Source organism: Lontra canadensis, unplaced genomic scaffold, assembly GCF_010015895.1.
Source record: "Lontra canadensis isolate GAN:19392208 unplaced genomic scaffold, GSC_riverotter_1.0 scaffold28, whole genome shotgun sequence".
Classification (NCBI taxonomy): domain Eukaryota; kingdom Metazoa; phylum Chordata; class Mammalia; order Carnivora; family Mustelidae; genus Lontra; species Lontra canadensis.
Genome location: NW_022631022.1, coordinates 1,486,279 through 1,506,244, shown reverse-complemented (window position 1 = coordinate 1,506,244; position 19,966 = coordinate 1,486,279). Strand labels below are relative to the sequence as shown.

General features: G+C 58.0%; 1 protein-coding gene and 1 non-coding gene across 3 annotated transcripts; one reads left to right on the top strand and one right to left on the bottom strand.

Moving 5' to 3' along the window:
• The first annotated feature begins 304 nt into the window (after window positions 1–304).
• SKOR1 (SKI family transcriptional corepressor 1) lies at window positions 305–10,837 on the top strand. Of its 2 annotated transcripts, none has more exons than XM_032865142.1 (9): window positions 305–344; window positions 2,636–4,838; window positions 5,917–6,004; window positions 6,924–7,031; window positions 7,574–7,645; window positions 9,007–9,081; window positions 9,346–9,420; window positions 9,933–9,998; window positions 10,563–10,837. In XM_032865142.1, exons 2-9 carry the CDS (start codon window positions 2,646–2,648, stop codon window positions 10,655–10,657), a joined length of 2,772 nt encoding a protein of 923 aa, XP_032721033.1. In that variant the 5' UTR covers window positions 305–344; window positions 2,636–2,645; the 3' UTR covers window positions 10,658–10,837. The 2 variants fall into 2 exon arrangements, with proteins under 2 accessions (XP_032721033.1, XP_032721032.1); XM_032865141.1 differs by lacking the exon at window positions 305–344 and adding an exon at window positions 2,310–2,401 and having other exon boundaries at window positions 2,621–4,838.
• Window positions 10,838–15,981: 5,144 nt separating this feature from the next.
• Window positions 15,982–16,088, bottom strand: LOC116872126. Its single transcript, XR_004383593.1, has one exon. It is a non-coding gene; the product is annotated as a U6 spliceosomal RNA (small nuclear RNA).
• Window positions 16,089–19,966: the final 3,878 nt, after the last annotated feature.

The window sequence follows — 19,966 nt, the reverse complement described above, 5'->3', positions numbered from 1 at the left end:
GCCACTCGGGCTGTGACCGCGCCGTGCCCGTCGCCGCGCCATGCGCTCCAGGCTTCGGCCTCCGCTCCGGGCCCGTCCGGGGCCTCGGGGGCAGCGGCGCAGGGCACACGTCTTCGCTCCAGGGGCCCTGGCGTCCAGCGCCCGCTGAGAGCCCAAGCCGCGCGGGAGGGGCCAGCGGGGCCGCGGGTGTGAGCGCGAGGAGCCCGGGAGCGCGGCTGTGCGCGCGCGCGGGGAGGGGCCGCGCCGTCACCCGGAGAGCCCGGCGGATCCCGGACTCCCGCCCGCCGCTCCGCCCGCCGCGCACCTCCTCTCACCGCTCGCCCGGCTCCAGCCGCCGCCGCACGGTGAGTACCGGCGTCGGATCGCCCGCCGCCCCCGCGCCCTGCCCATACAGCTCTTTTCGTTTAGTTCCGATTTGGGTTCTTGCGGCTGTTGTTTTTATTATTATACCTAAGGACTCCATCGCCTCACTCCCAGTGCTCTCCGCCTCCCGCCTCGTCGCCCTCTCCAAGCTCACCCCTCAAGCCCCAGGAGCCGGAGAGGGCTCCTCAAAGCAGCCCTGGCGGCTGCTCCTGACCGCTGCGTACAGCTCATTGCCCGGGCTTTCCGCTCTGGCCCTCGAAATTCGGTTCCTTTTCTAGGGCCCCCCTTCTCCTGGTTCTGGGGCCCAGAGCCCCCTCCACTCCGGAAAAACCCGCGGGGCCCCCAGACCCTCAGCTTGGGGAGGACGCGCTCTGCTCTGAGGCGCACCCTTCACTGCATGCGGGCAGGACACACTTGCCGATTTCGGGAAACCGAGAAGACATCGTCATTTCCCAGAGCCTCGGAGCACCCCCCACCCCCGTCACCTTCCCAATCCCGCCTGAGAGCTCTTCAGGGGGCTGGGGGCTGGCCTCAGCTGGGGAGTTAGGACAGTGTTTTTGCCTCCTGAGATGTTACAGGGGACTTTGATGTGAAAGGAGGGTCAACTTGTTTCAATTCGATCCCCGGAGATAAAGATGAAACAGACAGATAACAGATAAATAGCTTGATACTTGAAGAAGGTATAAAGACAGATGGGAGAAAGAGGAGCGAGCTGGGAGAGACAGGCAGCTCAGGGACAGATAAGATCGACAGATGAGGGGCACCTAGACAAACAGAGGGAGGGAAAGAGACAGACAGAAGAGCCCAGTCTTTTCCATGAAGGCTTTTGAACTTGGATCCCCAGTCTCATTGGAGCTGCCCCTCTGAAAATGGATTTGCCTTTTCTGATGAGTTTAAGAGAGGGGCCCTCAGGGTTGAGCTGCCTGGGCCGCAGGAGTGCCTGCAGCCGAGGGCTGGATGAGAGCCTTTGGTGTCTGAGGACACGTGGCTGGGCCAGGCAACCTAGAGGGCCCCAAGCATCAGTTCCTGGGTCCTTCTGCTGCCAGGGTCCACGGGAGAGGCTACCTCCCCGCTTGGGCCAGAGATCAAAGCGCAGGACCAGCAGCAACTTTTGACCTGGAGCCTTGTGGCTGCGAACACCCGCCAGGATTCTTCTCAACCCATATGAATTGGGAGAGCCGGGCTTGAAGTATACTCAGGAGACGCCCCCAAAAGAGGAAGCCCGGAGACGGGAGAGACTGCATGTGGCCTGAGCAGGAAAGGCATATCTGAAGAAGGAGGAAAACTTAGGGAGTGGGCTGTTGGAAGCAAAGAAGTGGCTCCTGAGAAACTTCATCGACAACCCCTCTGTCCCCACGCGCTGACCCGGATGGAAACCAGCTTTGGTCCGGAACGCAGCTAAAAATGCAGAAAATGTGGTTAGGAACTGCGTGACCCTGGTCGACTGATGGCTGGGGAAAAAACGGTTTGTATTTCCAGCCGGTATCTTTCTTCTCAACGAACGTGAGGCTCTGGGCGTGAGAGGAGAAGCTCGGGTTTGTGGAACCAGTGCTGCTATCCTCGGGAACGGCTCCGCACGGAGCTGGTTGCGGTGGGGGCCGCCCTGGGGCTGGGTGCGCACAGCGAGCTTTGGAGATGCGGATTCAGCACCGCGAACAGCGGTCCTTTCAGTCTCCCCCGACACACACACCCCTCCAAGGCCTCGAGACCCTCCTCCTTCTCTTTGCGCAACCCCCCGCCCCCTGCTGTCTGGAGATGGGCAGTGATCGCCCCTCCCCCCGTCTGTATCCCTCCCAGCGCCTACCCCGCCCGCCCGCGTGCATGCGCGACTGAGCAGAGGGGCAGCCGTCCCCGAAGTCCGGGCTTCAGGACCCGGGCGGGTAGGGCAGGCTGCGAGAGTAGCCAAAGGCACACGGATCTGGACGTTGGGAAGCCTGGGTTCGGAAATGGCTTTGCTGTGTGGCCTTGGGCAAGTCACTCTCCGTCTCTGGGCCCCACTTCCTCCACAATCCGAAAATAAAATTGGGTTCCTAGCTGCCGGGCTTCTTGAGATCTCAATTACCCCTTCTTCTCCCCTAGACCCCAGGGGCTTTTGTTGTGGCGCCAGCACGCGTCTGAATAACAAAAAGGCTCCCGTCCAGGGGGCGAATGAGCTTGGACTCGGGTTAGCCAAGTTCCCCACGCGCCCAACTCAGTGCGCCCCGCTGGGCGGGCCGGAGCCACGGTGGCGCTGAAAATGGCTCATCTGCTCTTTACTTTCTCTGTTTCGCAGGAGCGGCGGCATGGAGGCTCTCACCACTCAGCTGGGGCCGGGGCGCGAGGGCAACTCCTCACCCAACTCTAAGCAGGAGCTGCAACCCTACTCGGGCTCCAGCGCTCTCAAACCCAACCAGGTGGGCGAGACGTCGCTGTACGGGGTGCCTATCGTGTCTCTGGTCATCGACGGCCAGGAGCGCCTTTGCCTGGCGCAGATCTCCAACACTCTCCTCAAGAACTACAGCTACAATGAGATCCACAACCGCCGCGTGGCCCTGGGCATCACGTGCGTGCAGTGCACGCCAGTACAGCTGGAGATTCTGCGTCGGGCCGGGGCCATGCCGATCTCGTCTCGCCGCTGTGGTATGATCACCAAGCGCGAGGCCGAACGCCTATGCAAGTCGTTCCTGGGTGAGCATAAGCCGCCCAAGCTGCCGGAGAACTTCGCCTTCGATGTGGTGCACGAGTGCGCGTGGGGCTCCCGTGGCAGCTTCATCCCCGCGCGTTACAACAGCTCGCGTGCCAAGTGCATCAAGTGCGGCTACTGCAGCATGTACTTCTCGCCTAACAAGTTCATCTTCCACTCGCACCGCACACCGGACGCCAAGTACACACAGCCCGACGCCGCCAACTTCAACTCGTGGCGCCGTCATCTCAAACTCAGTGACAAGTCGGCCACAGATGAACTGAGCCACGCTTGGGAGGACGTCAAGGCCATGTTTAATGGCGGCACGCGCAAGCGGACTTTCTCGCTGCAAGGAGGCGGCGGTGGCGGCGCTAATGGCGGGTCGGGTGGGCAGGGGAAGGGTGGTGCTGGCGGCGGGGGCGGCCCGGGGTGTGGCGCAGAGATGGCCCCAGGCCCGCCGCCCCACAAAACCCTGCGCTGTGGCGAAGACGAGGCCACCGGGCCTCCTGGGCCCCCTCCACCCCATCCGCAGCGGGGACTTGGTCTAGCCGCAGGAGCCGGCGGCCCGGCGGGCCCTGGAGGGCCTGGTGGCGGCGCCGGCGTACGCAGCTACCCAGTGATCCCAGTGCCCAGCAAGGGCTTTGGCCTCTTGCAGAAACTGCCCCCGCCGCTTTTCCCTCACCCCTACGGCTTCCCCACGGCCTTCGGCCTCTGCCCCAAAAAGGACGACCCGGTGCTAGGCGCGGGCGAGCCCAAGGGAGGCCCAGGCACCGGGAGCGGCGCGGGTGCGGGCTCTGGCGGAGGCGCGGGAGGGCCAGGATCCGGCCACTTGCCCCCGGGGGCAGGCCCTGGCCCGGGTGGCGGAGCCATGTTCTGGGGTCACCAGCCCTCTGGGGCGGCCAAGGACGCAGCGGCCGTGGCTGCAGCGGCCGCCGCAGCTACCGTATATCCGACGTTTCCCATGTTCTGGCCGGCGGCAGGCAGCCTGCCGGTGCCGCCCTATCCAGCTGCGCAGAGTCAAGCCAAGGCCGTGGCGGCCGCTGTAGCGGCGGCGGCGGCGGCAGCAGCGGCAGCAGCCGGCAGCGGCGGCCCCGAGTCCCTGGAAGGTGCCGAGCCCGCCAAGGAGGGCAGCCTGGGCGCAGAGGAGCGCTGTCCGAGCGCTCTGTCCCGCGGGCCGCTGGACGAGGACGGCGCGGACGAGGCGCTGCCGCCGCCTCTGGCCCCACTTGCCCCACCACCTCCGCCCGCACGCAAAGGCTCCTATGTGTCGGCCTTCCGCCCTGTGGTCAAGGACGCCGAGAGCATCGCCAAGCTCTATGGTAGCGCCCGCGACGCGTACGGCGCGGGGCCTGCTCGTGGGCCAGGGCCGGGAGCGGGGTCCGGCGGCGGTTACGTGAGCCCAGACTTTCTGAGCGAGGGCAGCTCCAGCTACCACTCCGCCTCGCCCGACGTGGACACTGCTGACGAGCCCGAGGTGGACGTGGAGTCCAACCGTTTCCCCGACGATGAGGGCGCTCCAGATGAGACCGAGTCGGGCATACCCAGTGCGCCCAGCACGGGAGGCGGCCCGGACGCCGACCAGCCCGCAGGGCCCCCGTCTACCACCTCCTCGGGCGCCGACGGTCCCACAGACTCCCCAGATGGCGGCAGCCCTCGTTCCCGGCGCCGCCCCGGGCTGCCCGCCGCCAGCCGGTCAACATTTGGGGACCTGGCGGCCGACGACGTGGTGCGGAGACCGGAGAGGAGTCCGCCGAGCAGCGGCTATGAGCTGCGAGAGCCTTGCGGGCCGCTGGGGGGCCCCGCGCCGGCCAAGGTGAGCCCCGCGCCCGCCTCGCTGGTGGCGCCTCCCCGCTTACCCCTCGGCACCTCGGGGATGTGGGGCAGGTACTGGCTAAGTTAGGGACAGGAATCGTGTTTGGAGCAGGCGTTCGGGAGCGGCAGGCCCCAGCTACTCTGGGTAGGCCCAGCTTCGGTAGCGCTGTGGAACTTGCTGGGACCTCCGAGTTAGGGTTTCGGAAAATCGGGGAGGGGGGTGTGCAGGCCTGAGAAAGGGGTGCTTTACATTTTTGTTGGTTGGGGGAGGGGTGGTGGAGACAGGCAGAGACTGTCAGTAACACAGAAAGAAAGAAAACTGGTCTGGGGAAAGAACGCGGGCAGATAAAGGGACCCAAAGCCAGAGAAAAGCACCAATGGCACACGCACCCAGATGGGGATCAGAGTCCCAGGGAAGACAAGCTGATGAGGAGAGGACGGGGTCTCCCTCAGTCCGGGCCCCAGCAGTACCAGTCACAGAATCTTCCTCCACCCCTATAAGTAGTTTTCTGAGTGCCGTTGAACTCCAGCCTTGGGAACGGCAGGGTTCACTGGTAGGCAGCTTTCAAGACACCTTGCAGGGCGGCAGAGGGGCTCCCAGGTTGGCTGGGCCACGGGTTCGGGTGAGGACTGTGCAACTAAGCTGAAATCGTTGGCCGTTTGAAAGTGGGAGCGCACACCTGTACATTTCCATTAGGTCCATTAAAACACGAATCATTAGCTGGATGCGAAAGGCGTCATTTATGCGGGGACTGGGCGAGGGCTGGCGGAAGATGCCAAAAAGGAGTTGGGGGTGGGGGGCTCGCTGTGAATGGTGCTTGGCTTGAGAGCCGCTTTGTCTTTCTGCTAATTTATCGAAGGCGCTAATAATTATCGTTGACGCTACAACGGTGATGCAATGCGGCCTCCGAGGGCGCCAGGCTGCGCCGCATGCCTCCTAGCGTCCGGGGCGCTCGGGTCCCGCGGGCTAGCCGACCGCCTCCCCTCTCAGCGCTCCCTCTCGGCCGCGGCGCAGGGCTGAACGGCCCTGAGCCGCTTCAAGCGCCCCCCTAACCGCCTGTCATTTTCGGCCGCCGCAGGTGTACGCGCCAGAGCGGGACGAGCATGTGAAGAGCGCGGCGGCGCTGGGGCCCGCGGCCTCCTACCTCTGCACCCCCGAGGCCCACGGTAACGCCCCCAGCCCCCCTGCCGAGGTCGCTGGCCAATGTGACGTGGGGACCACGGGCGGAGGGCCGGGGTGGAGGGAGGGGGCTGCGAGGAGAGACGAGAGGAGAAAAAAGAGGCAGAGAAAGCGAGAGAAAGAGGGAGCGGGAGAGAAAAATAAAGGAAAAGGAAGCTAAGAGAGAACTCCCAGGAACTTCCATCGTTTGGTCACTGCACAAACCGCCCTGTCCACCGCGCTACACACGCTCACGTGCACCTCACACTCTGACTTAAATCCTTTTTAAAAATAGCTCCTGGCACCTCTTTCAAGTCCTCTCATTTATTCGGCAAGTGTTTGGCCTAGAGGTCCTCCGTGGGCAGGCCGGATTAGGGCGGAGGGTGCGGGCGCTCGGCTGCGCGCTTGGACACCCCTAAATCGCCGCGGTAGCTGCGACCCAACCCGGGGGAAGCCTGCCCGTGTGCCGGGCCCCAGTGCCTCGAAGAGGAGGGGCGGAGGGCCTCGGAAATCCAGGCAATCCAAGCCCGAAATGATGTTTCCCCCGCTGCCACCCCGCGCGGGTCGCCGCCTGGGCCGCGTTCTCCGCGGGAGCGGCGCAGGCAGACCCGGCGGCCACGCGCGCTCGCGGTGCCCCAGTATCTGCGCGCGATGTAGGTCGCTCGTCCCTGGTGGGCTCGGCTGCTCTTCTTGTTCTTTTCTGAGGGGCTGGGGAGGGGGCGTGGAGCGCGAGATGAGCAGACCGCGCGCGGGGGAGGGGGTGCCCGGCCCAAAGCCTGAGGGTGCAAGCCCAGGCGCACAGCCGGGAACCAGTGGCGGCCACAACGCTTTTAATTAGGGCTCGGGCGCCCCGACCGTGGCAGCTCTGGCCGTATCGGGGTCACGGTTTCTTTGCTTCTCCTTGAAACTCGGTTTATTGCCTTTAAGAACCAGATAAGGAAGACAATCACTCGACCGCCGACGATTTGGAAACGAGGAAATCCTATCCAGACCAAAGGAGTATCTCCCAACCAAGTCCCGCAAATACAGACCGAGGTGAGCCCTAGGACCCTCGCGCACCAAACCCACCCGGAAGCTGGGGCCCAGGTCGTCCAGGTTCCAACTGGCTTCGGCTTGCGTGGAGGGCTTTCGATAGAGCGTAAGCGGCTGCTGGTCCCCTCCTCAGGCTGGCAGACACATATTTAAACAGCCCGCGCGAGGTGCAGGCCCGGTTTCCTGAGTTGCTGTTCTCCTTAGTGGGCTTGGGGCTCTTCCGGGTAAGGGAAGGGGCTGTACTGAAAGGAAAGGAGAGACACCATCACCGACATGAAGCAGGTCAGAGGGCACTTCCTGCCCTGAGACCGCCTAATTTCCCTGAGTCCACTGTCCTTCTTCAGTGGATCACTCTCTAAAATGAGGGCTATACCCCTAAAATGATAGCTTGGAAGGTAGGTGGTACTCGATGCCTGTAACTGTCTCTTGTAAAGACAGACGATCTGGAGCAGCTGGGTGACTTAGCACAGTTCCCGGCAACTCACTCTTCCCCTTCCAAGGCCTCTCCCAGGATAGAACCCCTCTTACCTGCCCTTGTATCCCAGGTGAAGATGGGCTCACCCTGGATGTCACAGGAACTCAGCTAGTGGAGAAAGATATCGAGAACCTGGCCAGAGGTGAGGTTAAATCTGTGAAATGGGGGTCCACCCTGCTTGGGGGAGATGACCCCTTCTTGTAGGGGAGTGTGTGGGAACACAGGGCTCTGGGGGAATCAGATTTCACTAAGTGGAAAGGACATTCCTTTGGGCACATGATGCTGGCACAGAGATTTGGGGGGCGTGAGGGTGGGGAGAGTGAACCAAACCCCCAGAAGTTCATTAGAAGTTTGGATTCCCAAGGCTGGCCTGTCTGAAGAGTGCAGTGAAAGAGCGCAATGAGTAATGATCCTCAGTGCGCGAAACGAGATAGAGCAATCGGGGTCTCCCAACCTCACTGGAAAACAGGACTTTTTCTGAAAAGCAAGATTGCAAGGAGATTTATTTAAGGAACGTCTGAGAGGTTATTTTTTTTCCCTGGAATTAATGCATAATCACTACCTCCCCAACATGCCCTAAATGGGGTGAGGATAGAGCCTGTTTTCAGAATGGGATCCTGGGGTAGCTGCTCCATCTGCAGGGGAGCGGGTGGCTTGAGGCACAGAGGACAGGAACCTCTGACCCCACTTTGCTCTTCTACCTCCCATTTCTATGTTTCCTCAGCACCTGCTCAGGGTGGGATTTCTCAGAGAGCCTCCCCATGGGGAAGACCCAGATCCCCCATAGCTCCATGGTCAGGGCAGACCCCCGCCATCCCTTTGTAGCTGGCTCTGAGGGCACAGACGGGGCTCTCCACATCCACCTGCTATCCACCACGCTGCCCTCAGCCAGCCATGGGATGGGCTTGGAAAGTGGTGTGGGAGGGGGGAGAAGCATTGGTGGTCTTCCACTCTTCTAATCACAGATTATACAGGACACGCAATCACCTTCAGCATCATTGCTGCTTTATATGAGAGCTCTTAGTATGGATTTGGGGGCCCGGGCCCCCCCTGAAATTGTGAACAAGCTGTTGTGAGTACAGGTGCTTTTCTGGGGCAGGGGTCCAGGTCTTTCACGAGATTCACCCAGCTCCTAGTGTTGAAGGGAACAATTAGGTGTGTCATTTGGAGGGGTAAACCAAGTCCTGGGCCAACCTCTAAGGTTAGGGAGTTGGGAACGACTTAAAGCAAAAGCTCGGCTGGTTAGCGCCTAGAAACCCAACATGGCTTCCACCATCCTGAATTTAATTCCCCTGGACAACCTGTCTCCTAGCCCTTTTTCCTCGCCCAAATCCTTTGGAAGCAAATGGGAAAACAGTGTAGAGGGCCTTTACCTCCTGACCCCACCACTTCAGGACTCTGGGCCAGGGCGGGACCTGCAGGACCTTGGTGGTGGTAGTGGGGGTGGGGGAATGCCTGAGCCCCGCGCACGCTCCTTTACCTCCTATTCTCGCCCCCTCGCAGACGAATTGCAAAAACTGCTCCTGGAGCAAATGGAGCTCCGCAAGAAATTGGAGCGAGAATTTCAGAGTCTCAAAGGTATCCGTCCCCCCTCCTGACCCACCCTACCCCAACCCACCCCACCCTCACCCCACCTCAGCTCGAGAGCTTTCTTCCTGCGCTCCCCGACCCCAGGTCAGGGCAGCCGCGGCTGCGCGCCAGGCACCAGCGGCAGAACCCTGCTTTTCCGGGGTTTCCCGCTAGGCCGGAGACCGAAGGGGTGGGGGCGGGAATGGGGAGTGGGGAAATGGGGCCGGGGGAGGGGGCTGTGCGTCACAGCTCTCACTTAATCAATTTGCACAGATAATTTTCAGGATCAAATGAAGAGGGAATTGGCTTATCGAGAAGAAATGGTGCAACAGCTGCAAATTGTCAGAGGTAAGACGGGAGTCAGGTGAGCGCGTGCACGGGCCGTAACTGCCTCTCGTCTGGCAGGAGCCGCAATGTTGGCTCAGTCATTTGGATTTAAATTGAAGGTAATTTAACAATTATTTTTTTTATTTAATATCCTTTGTATACTCTGATTAGCCTCAGAATGGCAAGCGAGCCCAGCAAACGGCTTGCAGGCATCATTACATGGAGTGATTGAACTTCTTATCGCGGCAATTTCCATGGTTTCTAAATTAAAAATCGAGGCGTAAAATTACCTGGGAAGTAATGCCTAAGTTTGCTTTAATTTTGGTTAGATCCGTCTGCCTTTAAGCGCCATCCCAGGCCTTTTCCTCCCTCCGCCCGGCTGCAGGTTGGAGCATTGGTGCTCCCTCCCTCGGTCTCCCGGATCTGTTTCTTGGAGGGGCTGAGCGCTGGGGAAAGGGTGAGCCCGGGGCTGTGACCCCGGCCGGCTGGAGGGTGGTCTCATTTCCTCACCGGCCCCTCCCCATGTCTTCCAGACACTCTGTGTAACGAACTCGACCAAGAGCGGAAGGCGCGCTATGCCATCCAGCAGAAATTAAAAGGTGCGGATGCCGGGGAACAAAGATAGGACTGTTGCCGGGCTCTGCCTGTGCCACTGAATGAATGAATGAAGAATGAATGATGGACAGATGAATGGACGATGAATGAGCTAATGAATGATTGAGTAAATGAAGGGGCTAGTGAGGGGAAGTCCAGGTCTGCCTAAATCAGAAGCTGAGAGGAGGGAAGTCCGAATGTTTTAAATGGGGAAATAATTCTAGAACGGTAGAATAGAGAGAAAGAACCCCTTGAGCCCTGGGCATTGGGAAATCTGCCGTGGGACCCAAATCTGGCCCTGGGCAGATTAACTTCCCTCTTTGTGTGCCTCAGTTTCTTCTTCTGTATAATGGGGCAATGCACCAGTGCACTGGCTCTAAATAGCCAGGTTCTCTCTCCTACACTCCTACGTTTTTCTGACCCGCTCACTTGAGAGCCCTCGAGCCCCAAAGGGATGGGTGAGACCAGGGCGGGCAGGGAAGGGGGCCGAGTGGACGGAGCCGGTAGGCCGCGCAGGCGAGGCTGGGCAAGCAAGGTGCCCAACTTGGCCCGCCCGACTGTCTTTCCAGAAGCCCACGACGCCCTGCACCACTTCTCCTGCAAGATGCTGACGCCCCGCCATTGCACTGGCAACTGCTCCTTCAAGCCCCCGCTGTTGCCCTAGGGCCGGCCCCGCCGCGCCCACGCGCCCTCAAGCCATGCTGCTCTCTTCTTGTAAATACCCGCGGCCGCGGCGGCCGAGAGCGAGGAACAAGCCATTCCGACACGACCGATGTACATACAGCCTCCCTCCCGCCCGCCCTCCTCCCGGGCGCCTTGGCCCAGGTCCCCTTCTGCATTTCCAAGTGTACAAACCACCTCGCCCCATGGTTTAACTCCAGGGCATCGGACCTCATGGGGTTAACTGGACCAAAGGGGGTAAGAAAGGGGAAAGGGGGGTCTCCCCCGCCCCACACAGCCTCGGACCCCCCAGTTGTATACACAGTGTAGCAACTTCGCCGGCGCTGGCCCCGCGCTCCCCTGTCCCGTCCATTCTGAAACTTGTTCCTAATGACAAAGTGGCTATGTGCAATGGGTATAAATGAACTGTGAGTCTCTCTGGGTTCAGTATTGGGTTCCGTTTTATTTATGCTGTAAATTATTTTGCTTCCTTCTCCTGGACCTACTTCCGGTCCCATTTTGCATTCCCCTTTGGGTTTTGTCTAATTTTTTTTTTCTCGTTAACCTCTTGATGTAACAGCACTTTAAAAAGGGCGACGACTCACGAGATGGAGACCACCTTGAGCCTATTTGGGGAGACCACCCTGTATCTGTGACTTTTGTTTTGTTTTTAATAAAAAAAAAAAAAAGAAATCTGTCACTTCTTGGGGCTGTGGAGGTGGGGGTGGGGGTGAGGGAGGTGGGCGACGGCGGGCTGAGGGACGCGCAACAGGTGCGGCTCCAAGACCTCAAGCGCGAGTTCTGACGCTCCCGGGCTGAGGTGGGCGGCAGGCTAGCGTCCCGACCGCTCTCCCAGTCCTTCAGACATATCCAGTTTGCCTCCAGGCCACCCTCTCCCCGCGTTTGGGACACTCACTTGAGCCTCTCGGCTCCAGGTAAGAGGACTACCGCAGCCTCCTGGGTGCCATGGTCTCCGACTATTCCCTGCAGCTCTCACTGGGGCCGAGGATTTACTCCTGCCCTTTTCCACGCCTGTCCCTCCGGGGAAGTGACCCCCCGCGCGCCCTTGCAGACTGGACGCTACTGGGAAGCCCAGGTTCAATCAATATTGCCGGGAGGCACGCGCCTCGCCCGCCGGGCCGGTAAGCGCTGGGGTGGGGCGGGGGGCGAGGTACGTAGGGTGGACCTCGGCTGGGCACGCCCGGAAGGGAAGGGCGTGACTCCGTGCTGGTGCACCGATGTCCTCCCGCCTGCCCCTCCTCTACCCCCAAAGGAGCAGGCCTGGCAGGTTTAAATGTTCTGTCCGTTTCAGTCCGAGAGGGTGTGCGGACATGGAGGAGCCCACGGAGCCAGGTGAGTCCCGCCTGCGCTGGAGTCAGGTCGTCTCCCCTGGGGAATGAGGGTGTGTGTGTGTGTGTGTGTGTGTGTGTGTGTGTGTGTGTGAGACAGGGGTGGGTTGCTACCTAGCCGCGGTTCATGAGACCACCTTGCTACAGGCCTCCTGTCGGCCTCAGTTTCCACAGCGCAGCTGCTGGTTAGGCTACAGATAAAGGATGGAAACTGCAGCGCACTTTTTTGGGCAGGGTAGGTGGGGGGAAGAGTGTGCTTGGAGTGGGAAAGCGCCCGGTACTGGGGATCATTGACCCCTGGCTTCCAGTTTCACCTCCTCGGCTGACTCTCAAGGATGCTGTGTCGCTCCCTTTATTACTCTAGGCCTCCGTTTGGGCTCCCATAAACTAATAGTCGGGCCTCCTACCCCCTCGGTCTGGGAGGGGAGCTGGGCGCCGGGCAGTGCGTCAAGGCCGGGACCCGCGCCCCGACCACCCCGGCCTCCAACATTCCGGGGATCTCCGCGCGCTTCTCCGCCCCTCCCCTCGGGCCTGGCGGTCTGGGCTGCGCAGGCCGGGAAGCTTGGTGGCGGGGCGGCGAGCACGTGGGGCGCAGCGGGCCGCAGGGAAGGGGCGCAGGCCAGGACTCCGCGCGCGCGGCGGAGGCAGGAGGCCGGTTTCCGGAGCCCCCCCGCGCTGGGGCTCACAACCCTACCCCAGTCGGCCGGGAAGGCTCCGGCTAAACTGTCAGGTGTCGCCCAGGGAAGAAGTCCTCGGGAGGCGCGATGTCCCAGCAGGAACCTTCCAGGGAGCGGGAACGTTTCTGTGGGTGGAATCAACCAGATCATTGGCCACTGTACCGACGGTGAAACTGAGGGCGCGAGAGGAAGTGACTTGCGTCCTCACTGCGTTCGGGGGCCTGGCGGCGGTCGCACGGCCCAGCAGTGCAGGTGTTGAGGAGAGCGGGAGCCTTGACCCCCTTTGGCGTGACCACGCCTTTGCAAGCCGCACTTCCTTCTCGGTGAAACGGGAATGATAGGCACTGCCCAGGCAGGAAGTTCCAGGGCCGCGGCCCACACAGAGGACCCCAGCTAATATTTCTCTTCACCTTCCCTTTCCGAATTACCCCGAAGTGGAGGGGGAAAAAGCCGTAGGCGGCTGGGGCTAGCCCGAAAGGGCGCCCCATCTGGGCCAGAATCCCTGCGGATTGGAGGTGTAGGCGGATCCGACCCAGAAAGCTTTGTTGCAAAACCCTCCTGGGTTCCTCGTCCCTTCAGAAGTGGTTTGTTTTCCCCCAAATGTTAATAACCAAACGATTGGTATGGATGTAATTATCAATAATTATACGAATTATTGCTGATTGCAGGGCTCGTAGCTACTTTAATTAGTTTACCAGATTCTAATTAAGTTAAATGAAACATTAATAGGGAAAATATGCTTTGGAAAAAAACCCCAGGATTTTTTAAAAGTCTATTTCTCGCCACAACGTTGCCACCTTGCGACACAATTTAGGTATGACAGTCCAGAGTCCGAAGGCTCCAGATTAGGGAGCCTTGTCTTAGGGAGAAAACGTGGGGTTTGGGGAATAGCTGGAGGGCTGTAGAGCATAGAACGTCTTCCTGGGTGTTGCGTCCAATTTTTTGGTGTCACACTCCTGCGAGGTGCCCACAGGAGGTCCAGCTCTGGAGTCCAGGGTGTGGGGATAAAGAACCAGGCAAACATGGCTTGATGTTTCACGCCCCTGGGAGGAAATCCCAACTCCATCTATCCTGCAAATCTGGCAAACTGTAGGCAAAACAAACAAACAACAAAACAAAACAAAACCAGCTGGAAGACGTCTGGATTCCTGGGACTCACCTCTGCATTCCTATGGCACTTGGTTTATGAAAAACTCAGGGGGTATTCAGTGTTCTGAGTTCTCCTTGGTTTTGTATGTCTGTTTCCCATAGGACTGTAAGTACCCTGGCAACAGGGGCCACGGCTTGCCCTTCCTTGGAATCTCCAGGACAGGGCCTAGGGCATCCCAGTAGCTCAACAGATGTCTCAATGAAGGGGTTCCAACTTTGTGGCTAGTCCGGGTGCTGGAAATGTCTGAAGGAAGGAGTCCCTAAGTGCTTCTGAATATCAGCTATTGCGAGGCAATTAAACTCATTTGCATCATATTAATAAAGCATAAACTTATTGTTCAGAGGATCCTTCATCAAAAGGATTATTTTGGAGGGCAGGTGTCTGCTAAGAGATTGTCAGCCTAGGAAAACTTTCTTCCTCTTCCAGAGTGTCCCAAAGACGGTGCTCCTCCTCTCCTTCACATTTTCCAAGTTCACCAGGCACCCATTCCCAGCTACCCTGATCTAAATTCTAGCCTCGATCCTTTGCGAAAATATGACTCCTGTCCTTGAATTCAGAAAACCAGCAAGAGCAGAACTGGACCCATGTGCCCTTTCTTTCCATTAATTCCGAACAGCTGTATCTCTCACTCTCTACCTACCATCCAAGCTGGTGTAGTGTTTGGTTAGGAGCACAAGCTCTCTAGCCAGATATCCTGGGTCTCAATCCCTTCTCTGCCATTTACTAGTTGTGTGACACTGGGCAAGTTGTTGAATCTCTCTGTGCCTCAGCTTCCCCATCTGCAGCTGGAGGCGGGAGAGGGTACCTACTTCACAGAATTGTGCAGAGCCAGGAAAGTCAGCCAGGTCTCTGGCTTTTCCAGGACTAAGAATTGCCTGTATGTCCTCGTATCTGCTCCAAGACAACGGGTCGTACCAAGTGGAATAACAGGTTTCTTTAGAAGGAGAGAGAGTCACGCCACATTGGTCTTTTCCTTGTTTGGCATCTCAGAAGGAGACTTTGAAAACCACGCACCCAGTTACCCAAGTTCCTCCTAAGAACCAGGCATCTTTGGGGGACGAAAGGAAAACCAAAGCTTGTCCTCCAACTCTATGCACTGGAGGCCATGAGCCGAGGACAAGGAGCAACGAGAGGTCCCACAGACCCACATTCTCGGCTGTTACCTGGAAAGGATCATTTCACCTCCACTGAAGAGAACAGAGATGGATCCCTGATGGAACGCCGCTTGGCAGCTCCGAGCGCCCGCGGGGAGAGGACTCGCCGCTGCCCTGGGGCGGCTCAGGGGCTCCGCCTCTGCTGCCTGCCCGAGCTTTGGGGAGCCCAGGGCCTGGGAGCTCTGCGGCCCTGGATAGAGCCCTGCTACTCTCCGAGCGGCTGCAGAGACCGCTGGGCCCACTACGAGTGTGCTCAGGCATCTACAAAGCTTGTTCACCATTTTTTTTTCTCCTGGAAAGAAAACACATCGATAAAGTCCGCGCAAGAAATCTGAACTTTACTGGACTTTTCCCCTCTTCCCATCTTACCAAGTAGGACTGTGCTTTTTTGCAGTCATTACGTCGGGGTAGGGTCCCGATCTTTTCAGGGCCTGTGTCCCCAAAGGTCTTGCCGGGCCTCGCGGCAGCCACTTCCTCATGACATGATCACTGCCAGGGTGCTTTGCCTCTTGGGGTCTCCTGTAAAATGCTGACAGTAGTACGCACAAGGCAGGGCTGTCAGGAGTACTGAGCTACTGGAAGCCCCTGGCAGATGGTAGATGCTTAATAAGGAGTGGGCATTACTATGTTTTTAAGATTCAGAGACATTCAGAGAAGTCTTGTTGCGTGTCCTGTTACAGTCCCCTTGGGTCTATCATAGCACTAGGGGCCTGTTATATTTGGACCTGAAGTGGGTCAACTTTGGCAAATCCGCTTCCTTAAGTGGTAGGTGCCTTAGGACTCCGGATAGTGTAGGGGAAAGCAGCGGCAAGCAGGGGCAACATGGAGGAAGATCCAAGCCTGGGGTCGGGCGTAAAAAGCAGGGCAAGGAGAAAATCTGACTGCGCCCCACCTCCTCTTATTCTACCTCCTGAGACTACAGTTTCCTTTGTGTGAAACAAAAGATAAAACCTGTATGTGGGAAGCGTTTGCACTGAGGGATGAGTGAAACTCGGGTACAAAATATGGAACGCTTCACGAATTTGCGTGTCATCCTTGCGCAGGGGCCATGCTAATCTTCTCTGTATCGTTCCAATTTTAGTATATGTGCTGCCGAAGCGAGCACGAACAACGATCTCTCCCAGACAGTATATAAAGTTCGAAAGAAACATGCTTTTACAGTTATGATGACTATGCTGCGCGCTTTTCAAAAATCCCCAAATAATTACAGCATTATGACCTTTTATTATCTCGTACACACAGTAATTGTATCTTTGAGATTATAGCTAGATTAAATCTAATTTTTTCCCTAATCTTCCAACGTTGTGTATGCAAATGAAGGGACCATGGGAAATTGGCCCTCGGCCCGCCCGACCTCTGCGCGCCCCCAGAGGGCGCCGGGAACACGCTCGGTCACGTGGTGCGCGCGGCCCCAGGTCTTGTTCCGCGCCAGGCGGCCTGGGCCCCCAGGGGTCGCGCGCCGGTCTCCTATTCGAACGCCAAGGCGCAGTGGCTCCCGACGATACGGGGGCGGGGGCAGGGCCATTGGCTCGGGGGTGGAAGAAGAGGCCGTGTGCGCCTGAGGGCCCCGGCAGCATGCCGGTCCCGCACCCCGAAGCGGCTGCGGTCGGCGGGTGGGGCAGTCCCGGGTTTAGGGCCCGTGACCCCGGCAAAAGCTGGAACCACGGAGCGTGAACCGGAAGGTGCTGGGCAGGGTTGGCCGAGGGCTGCGGCGTGGTGGGCTACGCGGCGCCGCTGCTTCCTCTGGGGTGCTCGGGAACCGTGCCCGGTGCTTGGAGTCAAGGGCAAGGGGTACGGTTTGGGGTACCCCATAGTGTGGCACCATAGCGTGATTCGGGGTGTGGCAGCCTGGGAAGGGTCACCGCACTTAGGTCCCTTAGGCCCTTAACCCGACCCGTGGCTTTCCCCTTAAAATGCAGGTTAGAAAACAAGCTCTAGTTGGGTAATCAAGGCCAAAATTGCCCCTGCCAGTTGTGAAAGTTGAGCTCTGGAGGTAAGTCTGGTTTCATTTCCTCCTCCCAGTGGAACTCGAGCGAGGAAAGATTTGGGACCAGGGGTGCCCCCTCCCCTTTCTCTGATCTCAGCGGTGCCCCCAAGGCCTTACCAGCTCAGACTTCCCTTCCTGCCTGCCTTCTCCAAATACCAAGCCCCTCGGACGTCAGCAGTGGGGCTGTGGGTCCAATAGGCAGTGGTTTGGGTTGCTGCCTGATTGCAGGGCGCTTCGGTTCCGGCAAGGGAGCCAGGATAACATGGCAGAGCATTCTCAGTCCAGTGCTGAGACGGACTGGGAAGGAAGAACCTGGGGGATAGACAGTGACTGGGGCAAGAAGGTGGGCAGGAGGGGAGGGGACGCTTGAGCTGTTGCTTGATAGGGCTGCAGCCCTTAGAGGGCAGGTCAGGCAGTACCAGGCAGAGGAAGACCTGGGAGCCACCTGAGTCAGTTTCACGGATCTGGGCAAGTGCTTCAGGCAGGAGAGACCACCGTGGAGGTTGTTGGTGCTCCGTGGACCTGCTCTGGCTCAGCACTGTGAGCCTGACTAGAGCCACAGCCAGGGAGCACCCGGCCTGGCCTTTGGCGACTTTGGAGCCCCTCCCCCCACCTGTCTTCAGTGAAATGGAAATCAGGTGCAGGCTGCCCAACTTCTCATCTGACCTCTTTCTAAATAAGCAGTAAGCAAACACAAACCTCAGAATGCTAATATGGCCTTTATTGAGCGAAAACAGCTAATTTGGGCAACGATGTTTCCCTCAGATTTACAAAAGGGAATTGCAAATAACAAAAAAGCGTATTAGCATTGATGGGAGATGATGCTAATCTTCAATTAGCATCCACGTTTTTATTCATTTATTTAGAAGAAGAGCCTTTTCGTCACAGTCGATGCGCACACGTGTCACGGTGACAGGTACATCTCGTGGGTTCATAACTGCCTTATTGCGAAAACCAGCAGGAGATGGACCAGGGTTGTTCACCATTTCTGGCTACAGGAGCATGTGTTATTTTGAGCCAGACGTGGGCGTTTTTTTGTTTTGTTTTGTTTTTTTCGTCTGTTTTTCTTATTGAACAATTGTAACATAGAGAAGGGACATCTGAGTTCTCTCTTACATTCCTTCCCGCATCTGTCTTTGTGACCTTGCCCAACTCCCTGGATTTCTCTGGTCCTGTTTTAGCTTCTGCAGAGTGAAGAAACTGTCCTAGAGATGATCTTTCATATCTCTCTCCGCTTTGGCATGCTGTGATTCCTGTGATTGATTTCTTTCTCTCTCTTTCTTTCTTTCTTTTTTTGTAACTGGGTAACTGAAGGACTTTTTTGGAGACTATAATTAGCAAGATGTAAACATTCAACACTTTCTGCTTTCTGTTTTAGAAGGGTGGAGAATTCTGGTCATCCTTGGGGCACGGAAGACCCCAAGAATTAGTCCACAGGGGCTACCGTGGACGTAGGGTCTGGGACCTGCAGAACCCTGCAGCACTCTCCTCTGAACCCTGAAGGCCCAGTGTGGAGGAAGGGGGAGGGTAGGGATGAGAGGGGAGGAGATGGATTGGATGTGGCATGAAGCTGGAGGACAGACGGATGGAGGGACTCAGTATGGAGAGAACCAAGGGGATCCTGCTCCCAGATACCCCAAGGGGATGGACACTAAAAGGCAAGCGATATGTGTCTGCGTAGGTTGTCGGTCTCAGAGCTGCAGGGGAAGCCGGTTCCTGCTGGCCCTCAGAGCTGTTGTCTTCCCTCTACTCTGAGACCGGAGGTGGCCTGAGTCCCGACAGACTTCACTGAATGTCTTGGGCTGCAGAACCTTAAGAGATGCAGAGTGGTTCTCTTGATCCCATCTGAGGTGGAGCTTCCCACCAGTCCTGAGTGGGAGAGATCAGAGCCAACCTTAATTAAATCTGGATAAATGAAGCAATGGACTGTTTCATATTGAAAACATGTCGGTGAGGACATGAGATCTTAGGATTCTCTAACATTGTTATAGTATTCCCTTGAAGCCTGGGAGCACTGATTGTTTCCACATGTCATTCATTTGAAATAAGAAGGGCTAGGGATTCCCATCAGCCCCACCAGAGGGAGGAGGAAGCAGGGGTGTGGAGAAGCAGCTGGGAACCTGGGCACGAATGGCATTGATGGCATCCAGATTTTACCCAGCATAGTAGGGCAGGAAAGTGCTGAGTTCACAGAAGCTCCAAGGGCCCAGACACAGGACGGGACTTCAGGCGGTCTGGGTGTGGAGAAGAACCCACCCCTCAGGCCCTAGAAATCCCTTTGAGCAGCACCTGCTCTGACTTAAACCTTGTTCTCCTAAGATTTCTTTTGAAGTATGCTCTCCCACCCTAATCACCCCAGTGTAAAGGAGTTGTCCCATATTTCCTTCTTTGCCTCCCCGAAAAGAAAGCCAGGGGTTGGGGGAGGGGGAGGTAGAAAAAGGTCTGTGTTCACTGACAGCTCAGAGGGTGGCCTCTGGGAAGAGGCAGGGTCACCAGTGGCCAGAGGGAGTTTCTCTTTCCAAGCCTCCTAATCCCCCTGTGCTGGGAGCCCCTGCTGTGGTTAGAGCCGTTCTAATGCATCCCAGATGCCTGACCTCAGTGCTGCTCCTTCCCAGCTTGATTCTGGAGGGGGGTTGGGGACCACACTTTTCACTCACCCCCAGATCTCTTTTTTGCGCCTGGAGCTTTGTCCGTATCTGCTTTTCCCCACCTGTGGGGCTGTGACTCCGCTGCGAGCCCCGCAGGGCTGTTGGAACAGTAACTGCAGGGCTATGTGAGTGGCCCGAGCACCTTAGAGGAGCTGCTTCCTGTGAAGTGTTAGGAACAGGTTCTGGGTCCGTGGGAAGTTGACAGTAGGTACACAGATACTCAATGTAGGCTTGCCTGGGGGGTGTTGGTTAAGCATCTGACTCTTGGTTACAGCTGGGGTCTCGGTCTTAGGGTCATGGGGTCAGGCTTGGCACTCAGCACGGGTCCATGTGAGAGTCTCTTTCCCT

Excerpts from the sequence above, each read along its gene's own strand:
- SKOR1 (XM_032865141.1), top strand. The coding sequence starts at position 2,310 with ATGGCTTTGCTGTGTGGCCTTGGGCAAGTCACTCTCCGTCTCTGGGCC. Across the intron at positions 9,082-9,345 it reads AGAATTTCAGAGTCTCAAAG|ATAATTTTCAGGATCAAATG; the intron begins GTATCCGTCCCC and ends CAATTTGCACAG. Across the intron at positions 9,421-9,932 it reads ACAGCTGCAAATTGTCAGAG|ACACTCTGTGTAACGAACTC; the intron begins GTAAGACGGGAG and ends CATGTCTTCCAG.